Raw genomic sequence first — 13,607 nt, forward strand, 5'->3', positions numbered from 1 at the left:
ACTTATGATTACAAATGAGTCCAAAATTGCTAAGCAAGAGAATTGTTAAATGAGTTTTGGCCCCATTTTACAACCTTTCCTGCCACAGTGATTTAAGTGGCCACTAGGTGAATCACTGCAGATGTTACATTAATAACATAGTTGTTAAGTGAATCTGGCTTCCCCATTGACTTTGCTTGTCAAAGGGTCACAAAAGGTGGTCACACATGAACCTGGGACACTGCAACCCTCATAAATAAATGTCAGTTGCCATGTGTCTGAATTTTGACAACATGGGAATGCTGCAATGGTTGTAGGTATGAAAAATGGTCATCAGTTACTTTTTCTGTACCATTGCAACTTTGGATGGTCATTAAATGAAAGGTTGTAAGCCAAGGGCTACCTATAGTGGTGGTTAAGGCTCTGGACTAGACCCTAAGAGACTGTGAGCTCTAGTTTTCCCATATGTATGAATGCCCGCTGGATAACTTTTGGCCTGTCACTCCCTTTCAGCCCAACCCCTCTTTACAGAGTTGTGGTAGAAAAAATAGGAGGTGGAAGGCCTTGAGTTGTAAAAACAATGGGGATAAAAATCAAATAAAAAACAATGCGATACAGGATAGCTTCTTATATTCATAAGACATTTATATCCTTATGAAAACCCAGCTCTTATTTGTGTACCTTTTACATACATATTAAGAGCTCTTATGCAAAAAGAAGATTGCCATATATTATAATATAGGACTCATAAAAATTTAGACACACAAAAATGGGGCATAAGAAGGAAGCAAAGTGATAGTATAAAAATATATCTATTTTAGTTTTTTTTCTCTCCCCAGTATTAATCTCAAGACTTATGCAGAAATATAGGCAACACTGTAGTATTATTTGTAAGATGCTGTATGGTATGCAATCAAATAGCTGAAATATGCCTTGTCATTGTGAACAAAGAAGGATATGAACCATTGAGAAAACTCTGATAAAATAGTTGCTTCTCTTTTTTTTCCCAAAGAAAAACTAGTAATGACTACTACATTTTTGTGGCTTCCTTTTCACTTTTGATAGATGCAGAGATACCAATCACACAATCATCTTTAAAATCTATTTATCACTTAGAATATCTACAAATCCTGAGCGTGATTTAATAGTATCCTATATGGTCATTCCTACTGCAGTAAACCAGAATGTATTGTTTTCTGACTAAATCCAAATTTCAAAGCCAAACATAAACATATTATATCAGATATCTGGCACAAAATGACTTTTGATGTGGTCATGAACTGGAGGACCGAAGGAAATATTTTAACAAACTGCATTGATTCTAAATTGGGATTTTAAAGGCATCGTGTGGTACCCAAGAGGAGACCCGTCTGACTAGCTTGCAAATTACACAGAGCATCCATCCATCATTCTCTAGCCTGACTCTGAACTGCAAATGATACAGGATGCCCACACGGACCCTGATGTTACTGCATCCCAGCTTTCTACACACATGTATTCCTGCCCTTATGAGCACTTAAATAACGAGCAGGAAGCAGGTTTGTTTAGACCCAGAAAAAGTGGCTGTGAATGACAACTGTTTATTCATCGCTTCTGGTTCCAGAACTCCTCTTAAGATATTTCAAGTCCCCGAAGGGCTGTTCCCAAACCCCACATCCCTGATTCATCGTCTCTTTCTTCGAGAGTTCCTCTCAGCCCATAACCCACATCACAAATTCATTCCCTTGCTTATCATGCCTAAAAGATTCTTGTCTCTTCTTTTCCTCCCCCCCCCCCCAACCATCCCTCTCCGGCCCCAGATTTATTGTCCTCAACTCCTAACATTCAACAGGAATAGTTTCCAACCAGTCAGAGCAGCCAGTCCCAGCCTGGCTGTTTTGCAGGTTACCTCGCGATCACCCACCCCAGAAGCGCTGCCCCGGAGGTGAAGTACCCCTCCGTCCTCTTCAGCCCGCCGCCACTCCGCCTTACAAGCCACCCCGTCCTCACGCCTCCGTCCGACCTTCTCCTCCATCGGCTCCTGGTCCATGCCTGCACAACCCCCGTGGGCCCCAACTGGCCAACGATTCCCAGGTTGCACCCCCCCCTCTCCCTGGGGAGGGAGACAAAGCGGCGCGGGTGCACCTGCACCCGGGGGCTGCCTCCTCTTTCTCCTCAACCGAGCCCGCCCGCCTGAGAGAAAGGGCGAAACGCACCGGAGTTCTCCTCCTCCCTGCCTCCCCCTCCCCGCAGCCCGAGCCCCAACTTTCCGACCTCCTCAAGGACGCAGCAACAAGCCGCCTTGGCGGAGAAGGCAGGAAGGGGGACGGGGCGGCCGGAATGGGGCTTCCCTGGCTTTTGCTTTCTCTCCCCAAGGCAAGAAACTCCGGCAGCTGGATGCGCGGACTGAAACAGGCCAAAAATACCCAGCCAGCCCCCCGGACTGGGCTGCGGCGCCGAGCGTGCCCCTCAGCCCGCGCTGCTGTGCCTTTGCAGCCGGCCACCTGCCTTCCCCTCCTCCTTCTGCCCGACTTACCGTAAGGAGAGACCGAGGCGTCCCCCTTCCTAGCCATGGTCCTCCGCCGCTTTCTGGGCTGACGGAGCTCGGAGCCAGGGCGCCTCTCCGCCCGCTGCTCAGCGTGCTCTTTGTTGCTGTAATGGCATGAGAGGCGGGCAGAGGGAAAGAGCGGCGGTGAGGCGAGCAGCCGAGCCCCAGGTGCTTGTTTTTCTCCTCCTGCTCCTCTTCCTCCTGCTCTTGCTGCACTTCGCGGGCGCCCCCGAGCGCCCCCCGCTCCTCCTTTTTGCCTCCCGCTCTCCCAGAGCGCCCTTCAAGGCAGAGGAGCCGCTGCCAGAGCTCAGCGAGGCGAGCTCTCTTAGAGGTGGCGGCGGCGGCGGCGACGCTGGCAGCCGCAGTTGCTAAAAAGCTTCCTCGGCCTTCGCAGGCATGCGGAGGAGGAGGCGGGGGCACGTGGGACTGCCCCCCAGCTTCAGCCCGCCCCTCGATCCATATGCAGCGAGCCAGAGCGCACCGACAGCCCCGGGAGAGCGCCACAAACTCCGCCCCCTCGCGCGGGGAGCGGCTGGCGAACTTCAGGCGGGAGCAGAGACCAGAACTTCACTCCCCTTGCGGTAGTTTCGGGCTGGGTTGCAAGGCTATAGGTGGGTGGGAATCAAAGGCATCTTGATCCCGCCGGCCTTCTCCCTCGTTCCCTCGTTGCCTTTGCATTGTTTTCCGAAATTTGGGAGGGAGGGAGGGAAAGGGAGGGAGTTTCGATTGGAGGCGTCGTGGTACGAATTTTCCTGCACCTTAGAGCGGAGGGACTCTACTTGCTAGACATTTTTCAGAGGTTTATATTCAACTTCGGAGGTGACTTGGAATGACATCGGCAATTTTGGATAGGTCAAGTGATCGGCCGCTTCTGGGCAATGCAAAACAGGCGGTCTTTATCTGCGCCTTTGCCGCTTGGAAAATTGCCCGAGGAAAGTTTTCATTTTTTTTTTTTCTCTCCCCCTTGATTCCGGAGCTGTCCTTTGCCTCTCGTGCTGATATCCTGGTTTTTCTCTTTACACGAAAATCGCGTAGTTGAATTCTCCCATTTGCTTCAAGAAGCCTTGTCAAAATTCTATAAATGGGGTTCGAGTCATTGGTGGCACTTACCTATTATTTAAAAAGTACTTCAGATTAAGCAAGGGAGGAGAGAATGATAGCAGTCTGATCTACATTTCAAGTGATGTGTATCAGATAAAATAAAACCATCAAGAATTCTGGCAATTTAAAGGCTAACAACTTTTATTATGAATGTGAGCTTTCTCTAGTCTGTGGAAAGTCTATGTCACAATAAATTGTCAGTTGACAAGAGCCACAAAGCTCAGAGTTGGTTTGGAATTGAGCAAAACCAAAATAGAATTAAATGTTTAATGTTACTTCTGAAAGACTAAAACCCTTCAGGTATATTTAATGGATACAAACAGTAATGTGCAAAATATAAGAATACAGATATTCTCTTCCTGGTTCTATATTTCCACTGGGCTACATATTTTTCTCTCTCTGTGTTAGTGAGTCTACTTATTTATTTGAACAACTTGTAGGTTATGTTTTGAACCTTGCAATTAACAATAGAGTACAATTAGTCTGTAACCTTTATTTCCAGATCTGTGAAGTACCCATCTAAATAAGAATTGGGTTAGAAAATATATGAGCTCTTTTGTGTGATATAAGAAGGTTTGATGAGACATTGATACCCACTTTCAACTGCATTAAAATCTTGGTTTTCTTCATTGATTTTTATGGTTGCACTAACTTCTGCCCAATAACAATTTAAAAATCATTTTTTCTGTGAACCAGGAAATCACATGGTTTCCCCTTATGTCTCTTTCCCTTTTTACAACCATTCTATTCCATTCCATCTCTTCTTCCACAATCTGTTTATTACTCTTGCTTATTGAATTCTCTGTCTATACGTGTAATTGATTTTACTCGCACAAAATTCAAGATTCCCTAAATTAGCTGGTAGTTCCTCTTGCACATGGATACAGCCATTTAGTCCACATCCCAATTTTTAGCATTAAAAACAACACCTGGTGGAATGTTTGCAAATGCAACAGCAAAGCATGGTGAGGCAACAATTGCTCCAGCCACATTTGGTGATTCCTTTTATGTGAATTACAGCAAACTGCAAATAGTATTTTTATTTTCATTACTGAATGGTTGACTCAAATTGCCAACTTCAGGGAAGCAAATGTCACTGGATCTGTATGTATCAAATGCTCAATTCATCAAACCAGTATAAATTCATAAAAGTTGGGCTATGTTATATTTACTATATTGGATATATAATAATTTCTTAATGAATTTTGTGTAAGGAAATGGTGCTTGCTTGCTTTGGACTTCTCTGCATTGAAATTCCTTTTTATTCTTCATGGTGGAAACTCTGCATCCTTTATTCTCCTGAATATGTAGTGTATGTGTAACAGATAAGTTTTGTATCAATCTAAATGAAAGAATCTCTCCTATATGCAAAGATATGTTCTTTATGAAATTACCTGAATATTGCTATTTACTTAATTATGGCCAGTGTTATTCTTCTAAATATATTAAGGTATGTATAACAGTTATCATGTCTATTAAATAGAAGAAATATCTGATGGTGTATATTGTAAAATATATAGCATATTATCTTCATTTGTGAGTGCAATTTCCTGCTATAGCACCCTCTACTGTTGCTCTACAATTTTATAAAGAAGCTATCTTTAACTAGGTTTCATCCATTAGATGAATTGTGGAACTATTTTTCATTTAACTTTGAAAATAGTTAGCTTCCCTTTAGCTTGGAGATTAATTTACACATGCGTTTTTCCATGCTGAATTTTATTTTTTAAAATACACAATTCAGATATCCAGCTGTTAAGAAATCTGTATTGATATGTTCAAAACAAAATAACCAAATAAATTATTATCACCATGACCTAAGGAAACTATTCAAAAGTTATTAATTTTAGAAGCACAGGAGAAAATTCTTCACATTAAATCAAGCATAACAGTGAAACAACACATTTTTTTTTATTGAAAGTTTTATAAATTTTACAAAAAGACAAAAACAATACAAAACAAAAAACAACATATACAAAAAAAAATAAATAAAAAACTAAACATATAAAAAAAAACCCCATCCCCCACCCCTCACAAACACCCTCCCTTCCCCCCCCCCCGAGCTTCCCAGAGCAGAATATAGGCTTAGTTAAAAATTAACAAATAAAAATAAAAATTAAATTAAAAAATTTATATTTATATATATATAAAAAAGTATCTATATATAACATTCTCTATATATAAAAATAAAACTTATGAAAAAACTATGTGATAAAAACAACACATTTTTAATATTACATGAGCACTGTGTTTGACCACATTTGTTACCATCAGTAGCATACTGTGTTCAAAATATAGGGCAGTTCGGGTGAGTTATTTATTGGTATATATATACTTGGCAGCTGGACACAACCAGTTACTTTTTAACTGAAGAAAATCTGCAATTGAGCAACAGCATAAGGGTATAAACAACATCTTAAATGCCAAACATTTACTGATCCTGAGATCACTTTGGGAGAGAAAACAGAAAGCAAGATTTCCCACCTTCCTTCCCAAAAAGAATAATAATGCTATAACACAATATAAAAATTAATTCATTAATCTTCCAGCACTCACTTTCAAAGACCAGATTGTGAAGCCGTTTTATGGAGTACATATCGATGACAATAGCCTGGCCTTGAATGCCATACTAAAATATATTTCTTATATATCACATGTGAAAGCTTTAATCTTGCAGACTCTCCAATTCTTTCCAGCACAACTGCAAGGAGATTGGAAGCTTTTACTTCAATTTTCAGCTCATTATATCTGAACCCTGAGAGACCACGGTATGAACTATGATATAATGGAAGAGGTCAGTGTTAATAATTGTGCCTGGTTTCAATAAACCCATTCCCATTTTGGATATAATGAGAAACAATAAATTAGCAGGAAATAAGTTTTGGGACTTCTCATTACTATGCAGCAGGGAAAGAAGGAGGAATTATCAATCATAAAATGAAATTGTAGTTTAATGTCATGTGGGAAGGGAGCAAATTTGGATTCTCCATTTTTAAGAAGGGTGAATAGAATAATGTCTATATAACTCTGAATAGTTGTATTCAAATTCTGAATACAAGTAAATTGTTTAGTGTATGTGTACAATAGCCTACTGTTGTTTTACTAGTGTAGTGGGAGTCATTGCTTTTATAATGGTTTCTAACTAAAATTAGAATTCTGTTTCTCCTTGTTTTTCAAAATAGATACTTTAACCAACTCACCTTCAAATATTCATGGAATGAAACTTTTTAAAAATTGTATTGGGATGAGGCGGGAGGGGAGAGTTGGATTTTTTTTTTTCATCTTCCAGTCCCCTACTGAATCCAGCCCATTTTTAAAAGTAATTACTTCTTTCTTTGGCTTCTCCCACCATACCAAATTCTCCATTTTCAGAGTTACAGTATGATCATCTTGACAGACAGATGATAACCCCTCGTGGCATAACTACTGCAAGGTGTTCTACATGAAGCTGCCTTTTAAGACCACCTGGAAGGTTCAACTGTTCTAGAATGCAGCAGCATCGGCAATCATAGGCACACCCCAATGTACCCATGTGACATTCCTCTTTCACAGGTTCCATTGACTGCCACTTGATTTTGGGTGCAATTCAAGGGGATGGCTGTATTCTATGAAACCTAACACAGTACAGTTATTTGAAGCACCCGCTATCTCCTCTGGTGTCTGTGCAGCCAATATGAGCAAAGATTGGCACGCTCTGGATCACTTTGATTAAACAGCATCATCTATCAGGATTCAGGAAGCCTTTATCGTGGTGCCTTTCCTCTAAAAGAAAATTTCCTGTAAAGATCTAAGTGTCTCCCACCGTAACTGTGTCCTGGAAGCCTTAAAAGACTTGGCTGCTCGGCTAAGCCCTAGGATAAAGTAGTTGGAAATCCTTGCTGGATATGTTTCATGTGATTGGCAGATTCATCATATTGTTTTTTTCTATTGTATTTTTATTCTGTATGTTTATGCTGTAAGCAATCCAGAATCAAGCAGCACCTACAGTAAATCAAATAAAACAAAGGCACACAAGTTCTTCTATATCACGGGTGTCAAACTTGATAGTGTCATGTGATGTATCGTGATGTATTACAACATTTTTTGCCTTTGCAGAGCCGGTATGGGTGTGGTGTGTGCATCTGCCCCGTGGGCTGCCAGTTTGACACCCTTGTTCTATATAATTTCCTTCTAATTAATCTACAGGGAGGGAAGGGGGGAAGGAGGATGGACAGTCATAGGAACCAATTACTTTAGTTTAAAAAACCCTCAAATGTACTAGAAATATGGTTGGTTATGTAACATGGACCATTATTATGTTAAAATTAATAGCTGTGCTTTCTAACACATATTAGCCATGCTGGTTGCAGTAGCTTTATAATAAACCATAGTTTATAACAAACTTTGTTTTGCACATTAATGCATTGATATTTGGCTACATCTGTTCAGAACTAAAGGCTCATCTATGCACTTACCGTGTTCCAGCATCAAAATACTGTCGTTTGCTTTCCTTTTATTGAGGTTCTGACCATGGGGTTTTCATTCTGGCCCCAGTCCCTTCTCTATACATTTGTCTTCTACATTTGTGAAGAAAGAGCCTGGAAGAGGCTAGTCACCTCCAGGGCTCCAATTGGTTTACTGCACAACTGCCCCTCCAATATAACCAAGACATTATATACCTCCGTGACCAACTCTCTTTCAACTCCCAGGGTCCAGAGCAGGGGTGTCCAACCTTTAAGACTTGTGGGCTTCAATTTCCTTCAACTTCAACTCTCTTCAACATGGCTGGGTGGGGAATAATGGGAGTTAAAGTTCACAAGTCCTAATGTTGCTAAGGCTGTTTCCCCACCCCAGCTTTCCTGGCAACCAATGGTTAGGTTTCTAATATAAAAGAAATGTTCCACAAGGCTGCATTCAAGCTATTGACCCCTGCACCACTCACTGTTACTTCCTATGATGATAGTCTTCCCATTTGGAATCTTCTTTGTTATCCCAACTTCATCCCTTGCTTACCTGCCTACTTTTCTCTCCCATTCAAGCAATGCAGATGCTTCACCTTCCCTTATCCTCTCCCCTTTGCTGCGCCTTCTCTTAATCTTCAGTTTATTAGAGAACAACCCAAAGTTCCATCCCTAATGCTGACAGTAGCAGCTGCTGGTAACTACTGCCCTTAGAAGGATCTGGGCATTGGATAAATATAAATCTGTATAATTCACATATAGATTAGTAAGCTTTTATGTCAAAAATACATAATAAATAAATTATAAACATAGTACTGATAACTGCAATAGCTAACATAGTAACAATGTACTAGGAAAAATAATGGAAGTATCTAAACAAATGGTGTATATATATATATATATATATATATATATATATATATAGAGAGAGAGAGAGAGAGAGAGAGAGAGAGAGAGAGAGAGAGAGAGAGAGAGAGAGGAGAGAGAGAGAGTTGATAATTTATACAAACTTATTAGAATAAAAAGGGGATTCTGCTGCATTAATAAAGCCAGTTATAGAATTTATATTCCACCCTGCAACAAGAAAAATCCTCAAAGAATAAATTATACACCAAAGAACTGAAGGCTTATGAGCAAAGTAGCCCATACTCAGTTATAAGCAAAGTGTAACTAACACTGTATCTCTTGTGAGCTCTTAGGCAAAATGTGAGATTGGGAAGCCAGAGACTATTTTTCTTTCTAATTATATAAAATAATATGAGAAAACATTAAAATACCGAATTATGTAAGTAGCATTATTCCTTAAAATAGCACATTCTTTTGCTGCCTCTGCATTTCCCATGCTTGTAATTCAGAACAAGTTCTACAAATACCAATTCCATTCCCACCTACATCATAACAACAGACTCAGCGTAGTTACATATTTTATCAGTATGTAGTTTTCTATTCAGATTTTTATTTTCTAATCATGGCATAGTTAAAGTTGCTATGAACAAGTTCTTTCCCATAAAAAAATGGAAAAGATAATATGACTAAGCTCAGCAATGGTGAGCAACTGTTCAACCAGAGTTTACTAAATTAATAGTGGTTGAGTTTGCACATCACACAGCCAATACAAAACACAATGCGTTAAATTTAGTATAAGGTGTGGACCCAGCCTATGAACTAGTTTAAACGGAAAATAGATAGAAGCAAAAATTATCCCTGATGTGCAGGTCCTCTGCCTAAATCTCTTGACATACTGTATAAGGCCTTTCCTCGTTCGCATGCTACACATTCTTTGACGACACCTTGATTCAGCTACATCTTCCTGACAATGGTTTTTGCTTCATCGTCAGTCTCTGCAGAGCATTATTATCTTAACTTGTGGCTAGTTGTGCTTGTGTTTAAGGAAGGTTTTCCACTTATGCTGGAAGGATCTCGTAGTGGTTTCAAAGTGTGTAAAATCTGGTACAGGTAGTCCTCAGCTTACAACAGCTCATTTAGTGACCATTCAAAGTTACAACGGCACTGAAAAAGTGACTTATGACCGTTTTTTACACTTATGACTGTTGCAGCATCCCCAGGTTACGTGATCAAAATTCAGCGTTTGGCAACTGTATTTATGACAGTTGCAATGTGGCAAGGTCTTGTCCCCTTTCTGGCAAGCAAAGTCAATGGCGAAACCAGATTCACTTAACAAACCCATATAACTAAAGTACTTCAGTGATTCACTTAACAACTGTGGCGAGGAAGTGGGACAAAATGCACTTAATAAATGTCTCATTCAGCAATGGAAATTTTGGGCTCCATTCTGGTCGTAAGTCAAGGACTACCTGTATTCCTCACAAATCAGTGTGGGCACATTTCCCCTTTAAGATGCTGGATGTTGTCTTCTGTTGGCATGTTTTCCCCTTTTGGGGATTCTCTTGCTTTATCATGCCTGCTGAAAAGCTGGCCACCAAACTTGTTTTAACTGCAAGTTTAGCTTATTACTCAAAACAAACAGACACATGGGAAAGCAGAAAATTTTTTTAGGATCTTGCAACACCTTTCTGCTTAATCACACAATCCTCTCAATAAAAGAGGATGTTTGATGGGCTTGTTTTGCATGTGGATATCTTTATCATCAGTGAGCATGGTCCTACACTCAAAACAAATTGGGAAACAGATGAAGATTAAGGATTCTGGAACAGAAAGCACCTGTTGAGGAGCAACAACTTGCAACTATAAAAAAAAAAGCCCAGGTTTGCTAGAAACTGAGATTGCCAGTATATAAATTTAATAAATTAATAAATCAAAGGAGCAGTAAAATTTGAAACAAAGATACTGGTAGAAGGAAAAGGAAGCAGAAATAGCCACAACAGATTGGCTACTAACTCAAATTCAGGGTCAGTGAGAGGACAAGGATGTGGGAAGGTTAGAGTGGAGGGTTTTCTGGATTCCTGTGCAATCCTGAGATAATGAAAAGTAGACACATAATTTTTCAATATTCAAGTGAATTTAACTTGACTCGAAAGAAAGGCTTGTTGGGAAGTTATGTCAATGATCTTTATAATTATTTCCACAGAAATATAATTTAAATATTTCATGAAAGAGTTAAATAATAAATAATCAAATTTGTGTTTCAGGTTTTATGTTATTCATAACCAAAATGAAAATACAAGAATAGACATTATATGTTCTGCTAGTCATATGCATTTCTATACAGAATCTAAAGTAAAGGAAAAGAAAAATAATGTCAAGTTAATAACTAGAAATCTTAAAAAGATAAATTATTTTTATTACCAGTTTAAGAAAAAAATAGATACAGGCAGGAGGCATGCTTTAAACAAACATTTATTTAAAATCTAACTGGTTCAATATTCAATTCGATATTTTGAATAAAGTAAACTATATTACATTTTGAAACTGTGGATTCTATACATACATACTTGGAAATAAGAGTTATTGAATTCAATGGATAATTACTCTGTACAGCATTAATATATACATGACATTGAGATCCTGTAAACTTTTTACACTTAATTTATATTTTAATAATTACTATTGGGTATGTCTAGTTTAATGAAGAGAAGGGGTATGATAGCAGTGTTCCAATATCTCAGAGGCTGCCACAAAGAAGAGGAAGTCAAGCTATTCTCCAAAGTGCTTGAAGGCAGGACAAGAAGCAACAGATGGAAACTAATCAAGATAGAAGCAACCTAGAACTAAGGAGAAACTTCCTGACAGTTAGAACAATTAACCAGTGGAACAACCTGCCTCCAGAAGCAGTGAATGCTCCAACACTGGAAGTTTTTAAGAAGACACTGGACAACTATTTGTCTGAAATGGTATAGGGCCGTGGTGGCAAACCTATGGCACACATGCCACAGATGACATGCAGAGCCCTGCTTTAGGCCTCTGCCGTGTGCAAAAAAAAAAAAGGTTCAATGAAATCAATTTCAACTTCTTGTGGGAAAAAAAAGATCTCGCATGAACTTTTTAGTCCACCCAGTCTGCTGTTACCATTGCAGCCACGCCCACCCAATGGGCCATCCCACCCAATGAGTCACACCCACCCAGCACCGACAATACATAAGTGGGTTTTGGGTTGCAGTTTGGGCACTCGGTCTCTAAAAGGTTTGCTATCACTGGTATAGGGTTCCTGTCTGAGCAGGGGGTTGGACTAGATGACCTCCAATGTCTCTTCCAACATTATTATTATTGTTGTTGTTATTGCTATGAATGTTGCCAAAGTAACTTAATGGAAGGAAAAGGGGATGACATTACATTTTTCTTATTCAAGAAGCATTACTTTAAAAAAACACGTTAACATGTTGTGTACTAAGAGAAAATTGCAAATGCCTATAAATTGGATGTGTTACTGAAATATCTTAATTCTTTTTTCTCTTCTTTTTTATATTTTCCTGGAGCATTAATTTGTCAAATTTCTTCTTCCCATTCCCCCCCCCCCCTTGGCTAATTTATATCTAATGTTACCTTCAATAACCGGTAATTTCTTTGGTTCCCTTCATCTTTCATTCCATTCCTTTGTTTCTCTGACACAAATAAGAATCAATCCACAATAAATATCCCTATTAGTTCACAGTCCTTTCCATGGCCTTAGATCAGGGGTGTCAAACTGCCAGCCCATGCTGGATGCATCGCGAAGAAGTCACGCCCACCCAGCAAGTTTGACACCCCTGCCTTAGATTTCAATAAAGCCAAGACAGATAAAGAAGCAATAATTTTTCAAATAAAGAAGCTTTCAGGGCACAGATTTACTGCTTTTCTCCATTATATAACTTTGAATAAGGGTCTGTTTGATCTGCCTCAAGAAATTAGTTGTTGTACTTGTTTAGCTGCTCCCAACTCTTAGGATTGTCTGTCAGTAATTGGTTGAGTTCTTGTAAGGTCATTCTGGAGTCGCTGATGATAGAATTTAACTGCTTTCTCTTCAGTAGGCCTCCTTTTTATTGCCTTTTTTCTAAGCATCAGGGTCTTCTATGAAGGATCCTGCATTTTTTAATATCTTGAAAATATTTAAAAGCTTCATTATTTGTGCTTTCAGTAAGCAGTCAGATTTTATTTCAGGTACTGTTGAATTACTTCTTGCAGTCCAAGGTATTCTCAAACACTTTTTGCAACACCACAGTGCAAAAATATGTTTTTTTTTTCATTCTGCTTTTGATGGTCCAGTTCACAGCTGTATATTACTATTTGATAAATCAGTTTCAAAAAATATACCTTGTTGTCAATCTGATGTCTTTGCACTTCAACATTTTGTCCAGACTTGTCACTGTTTTTTCCTGAAGTACCAGATATTTCTTTATTTTATGTCTACATTTTCCATCTGTGAATTGTTGAGCTTAGGAAGAATATATCTAGTCTAATTCAACTTATTCACTCCCTAGTTGTATTGGGTTGGTATTAGCTGTTGATATCATCTTAGATTTTTGTTTTAGTATTGAGTACTGTAGCAGAATAGATTTACATTCTTTAATTTACTTGCAACAAGAAGTTCTTAGGTCTTCCTCATTTCCAACCATTAAAAAAGTATCATCAGCATATCTGAAGTTTTTGATGTTTTTCTTGGAAAA

At 39.2% G+C, this 13,607-nt stretch overlaps 1 protein-coding gene and 1 long non-coding RNA gene across 2 annotated transcripts in view; one reads left to right on the forward strand and one right to left on the reverse strand.

Moving 5' to 3' along the window:
• SLC44A5 (solute carrier family 44 member 5) overlaps window positions 1–2,920 on the reverse strand; it is a 162,025-nt gene extending 159,105 nt beyond the window's left edge. The window contains exon 1 of the mRNA XM_039327194.1: window positions 2,495–2,920. Within this exon, the coding sequence (XP_039183128.1) occupies window positions 2,495–2,531 (37 nt within the window). The 5' untranslated portion in view covers window positions 2,532–2,920. The remainder of the gene's footprint in view (window positions 1–2,494) is intronic.
• Window positions 2,921–5,717: 2,797 nt separating this feature from the next.
• LOC120300765 lies at window positions 5,718–9,046 on the forward strand. Its single transcript, XR_005554725.1, has 2 exons — window positions 5,718–6,401; window positions 6,980–9,046. It is a non-coding gene; the product is annotated as an uncharacterized LOC120300765 (long non-coding RNA).
• Window positions 9,047–13,607: the final 4,561 nt, after the last annotated feature.

The sequence above is a fragment of the Crotalus tigris genome, unplaced genomic scaffold, assembly GCF_016545835.1.
Source record: "Crotalus tigris isolate CLP2741 ecotype Arizona unplaced genomic scaffold, ASM1654583v1 scf7180000024358.1859470, whole genome shotgun sequence".
NCBI classification, from domain to species: Eukaryota; Metazoa; Chordata; class Lepidosauria; order Squamata; family Viperidae; genus Crotalus; species Crotalus tigris.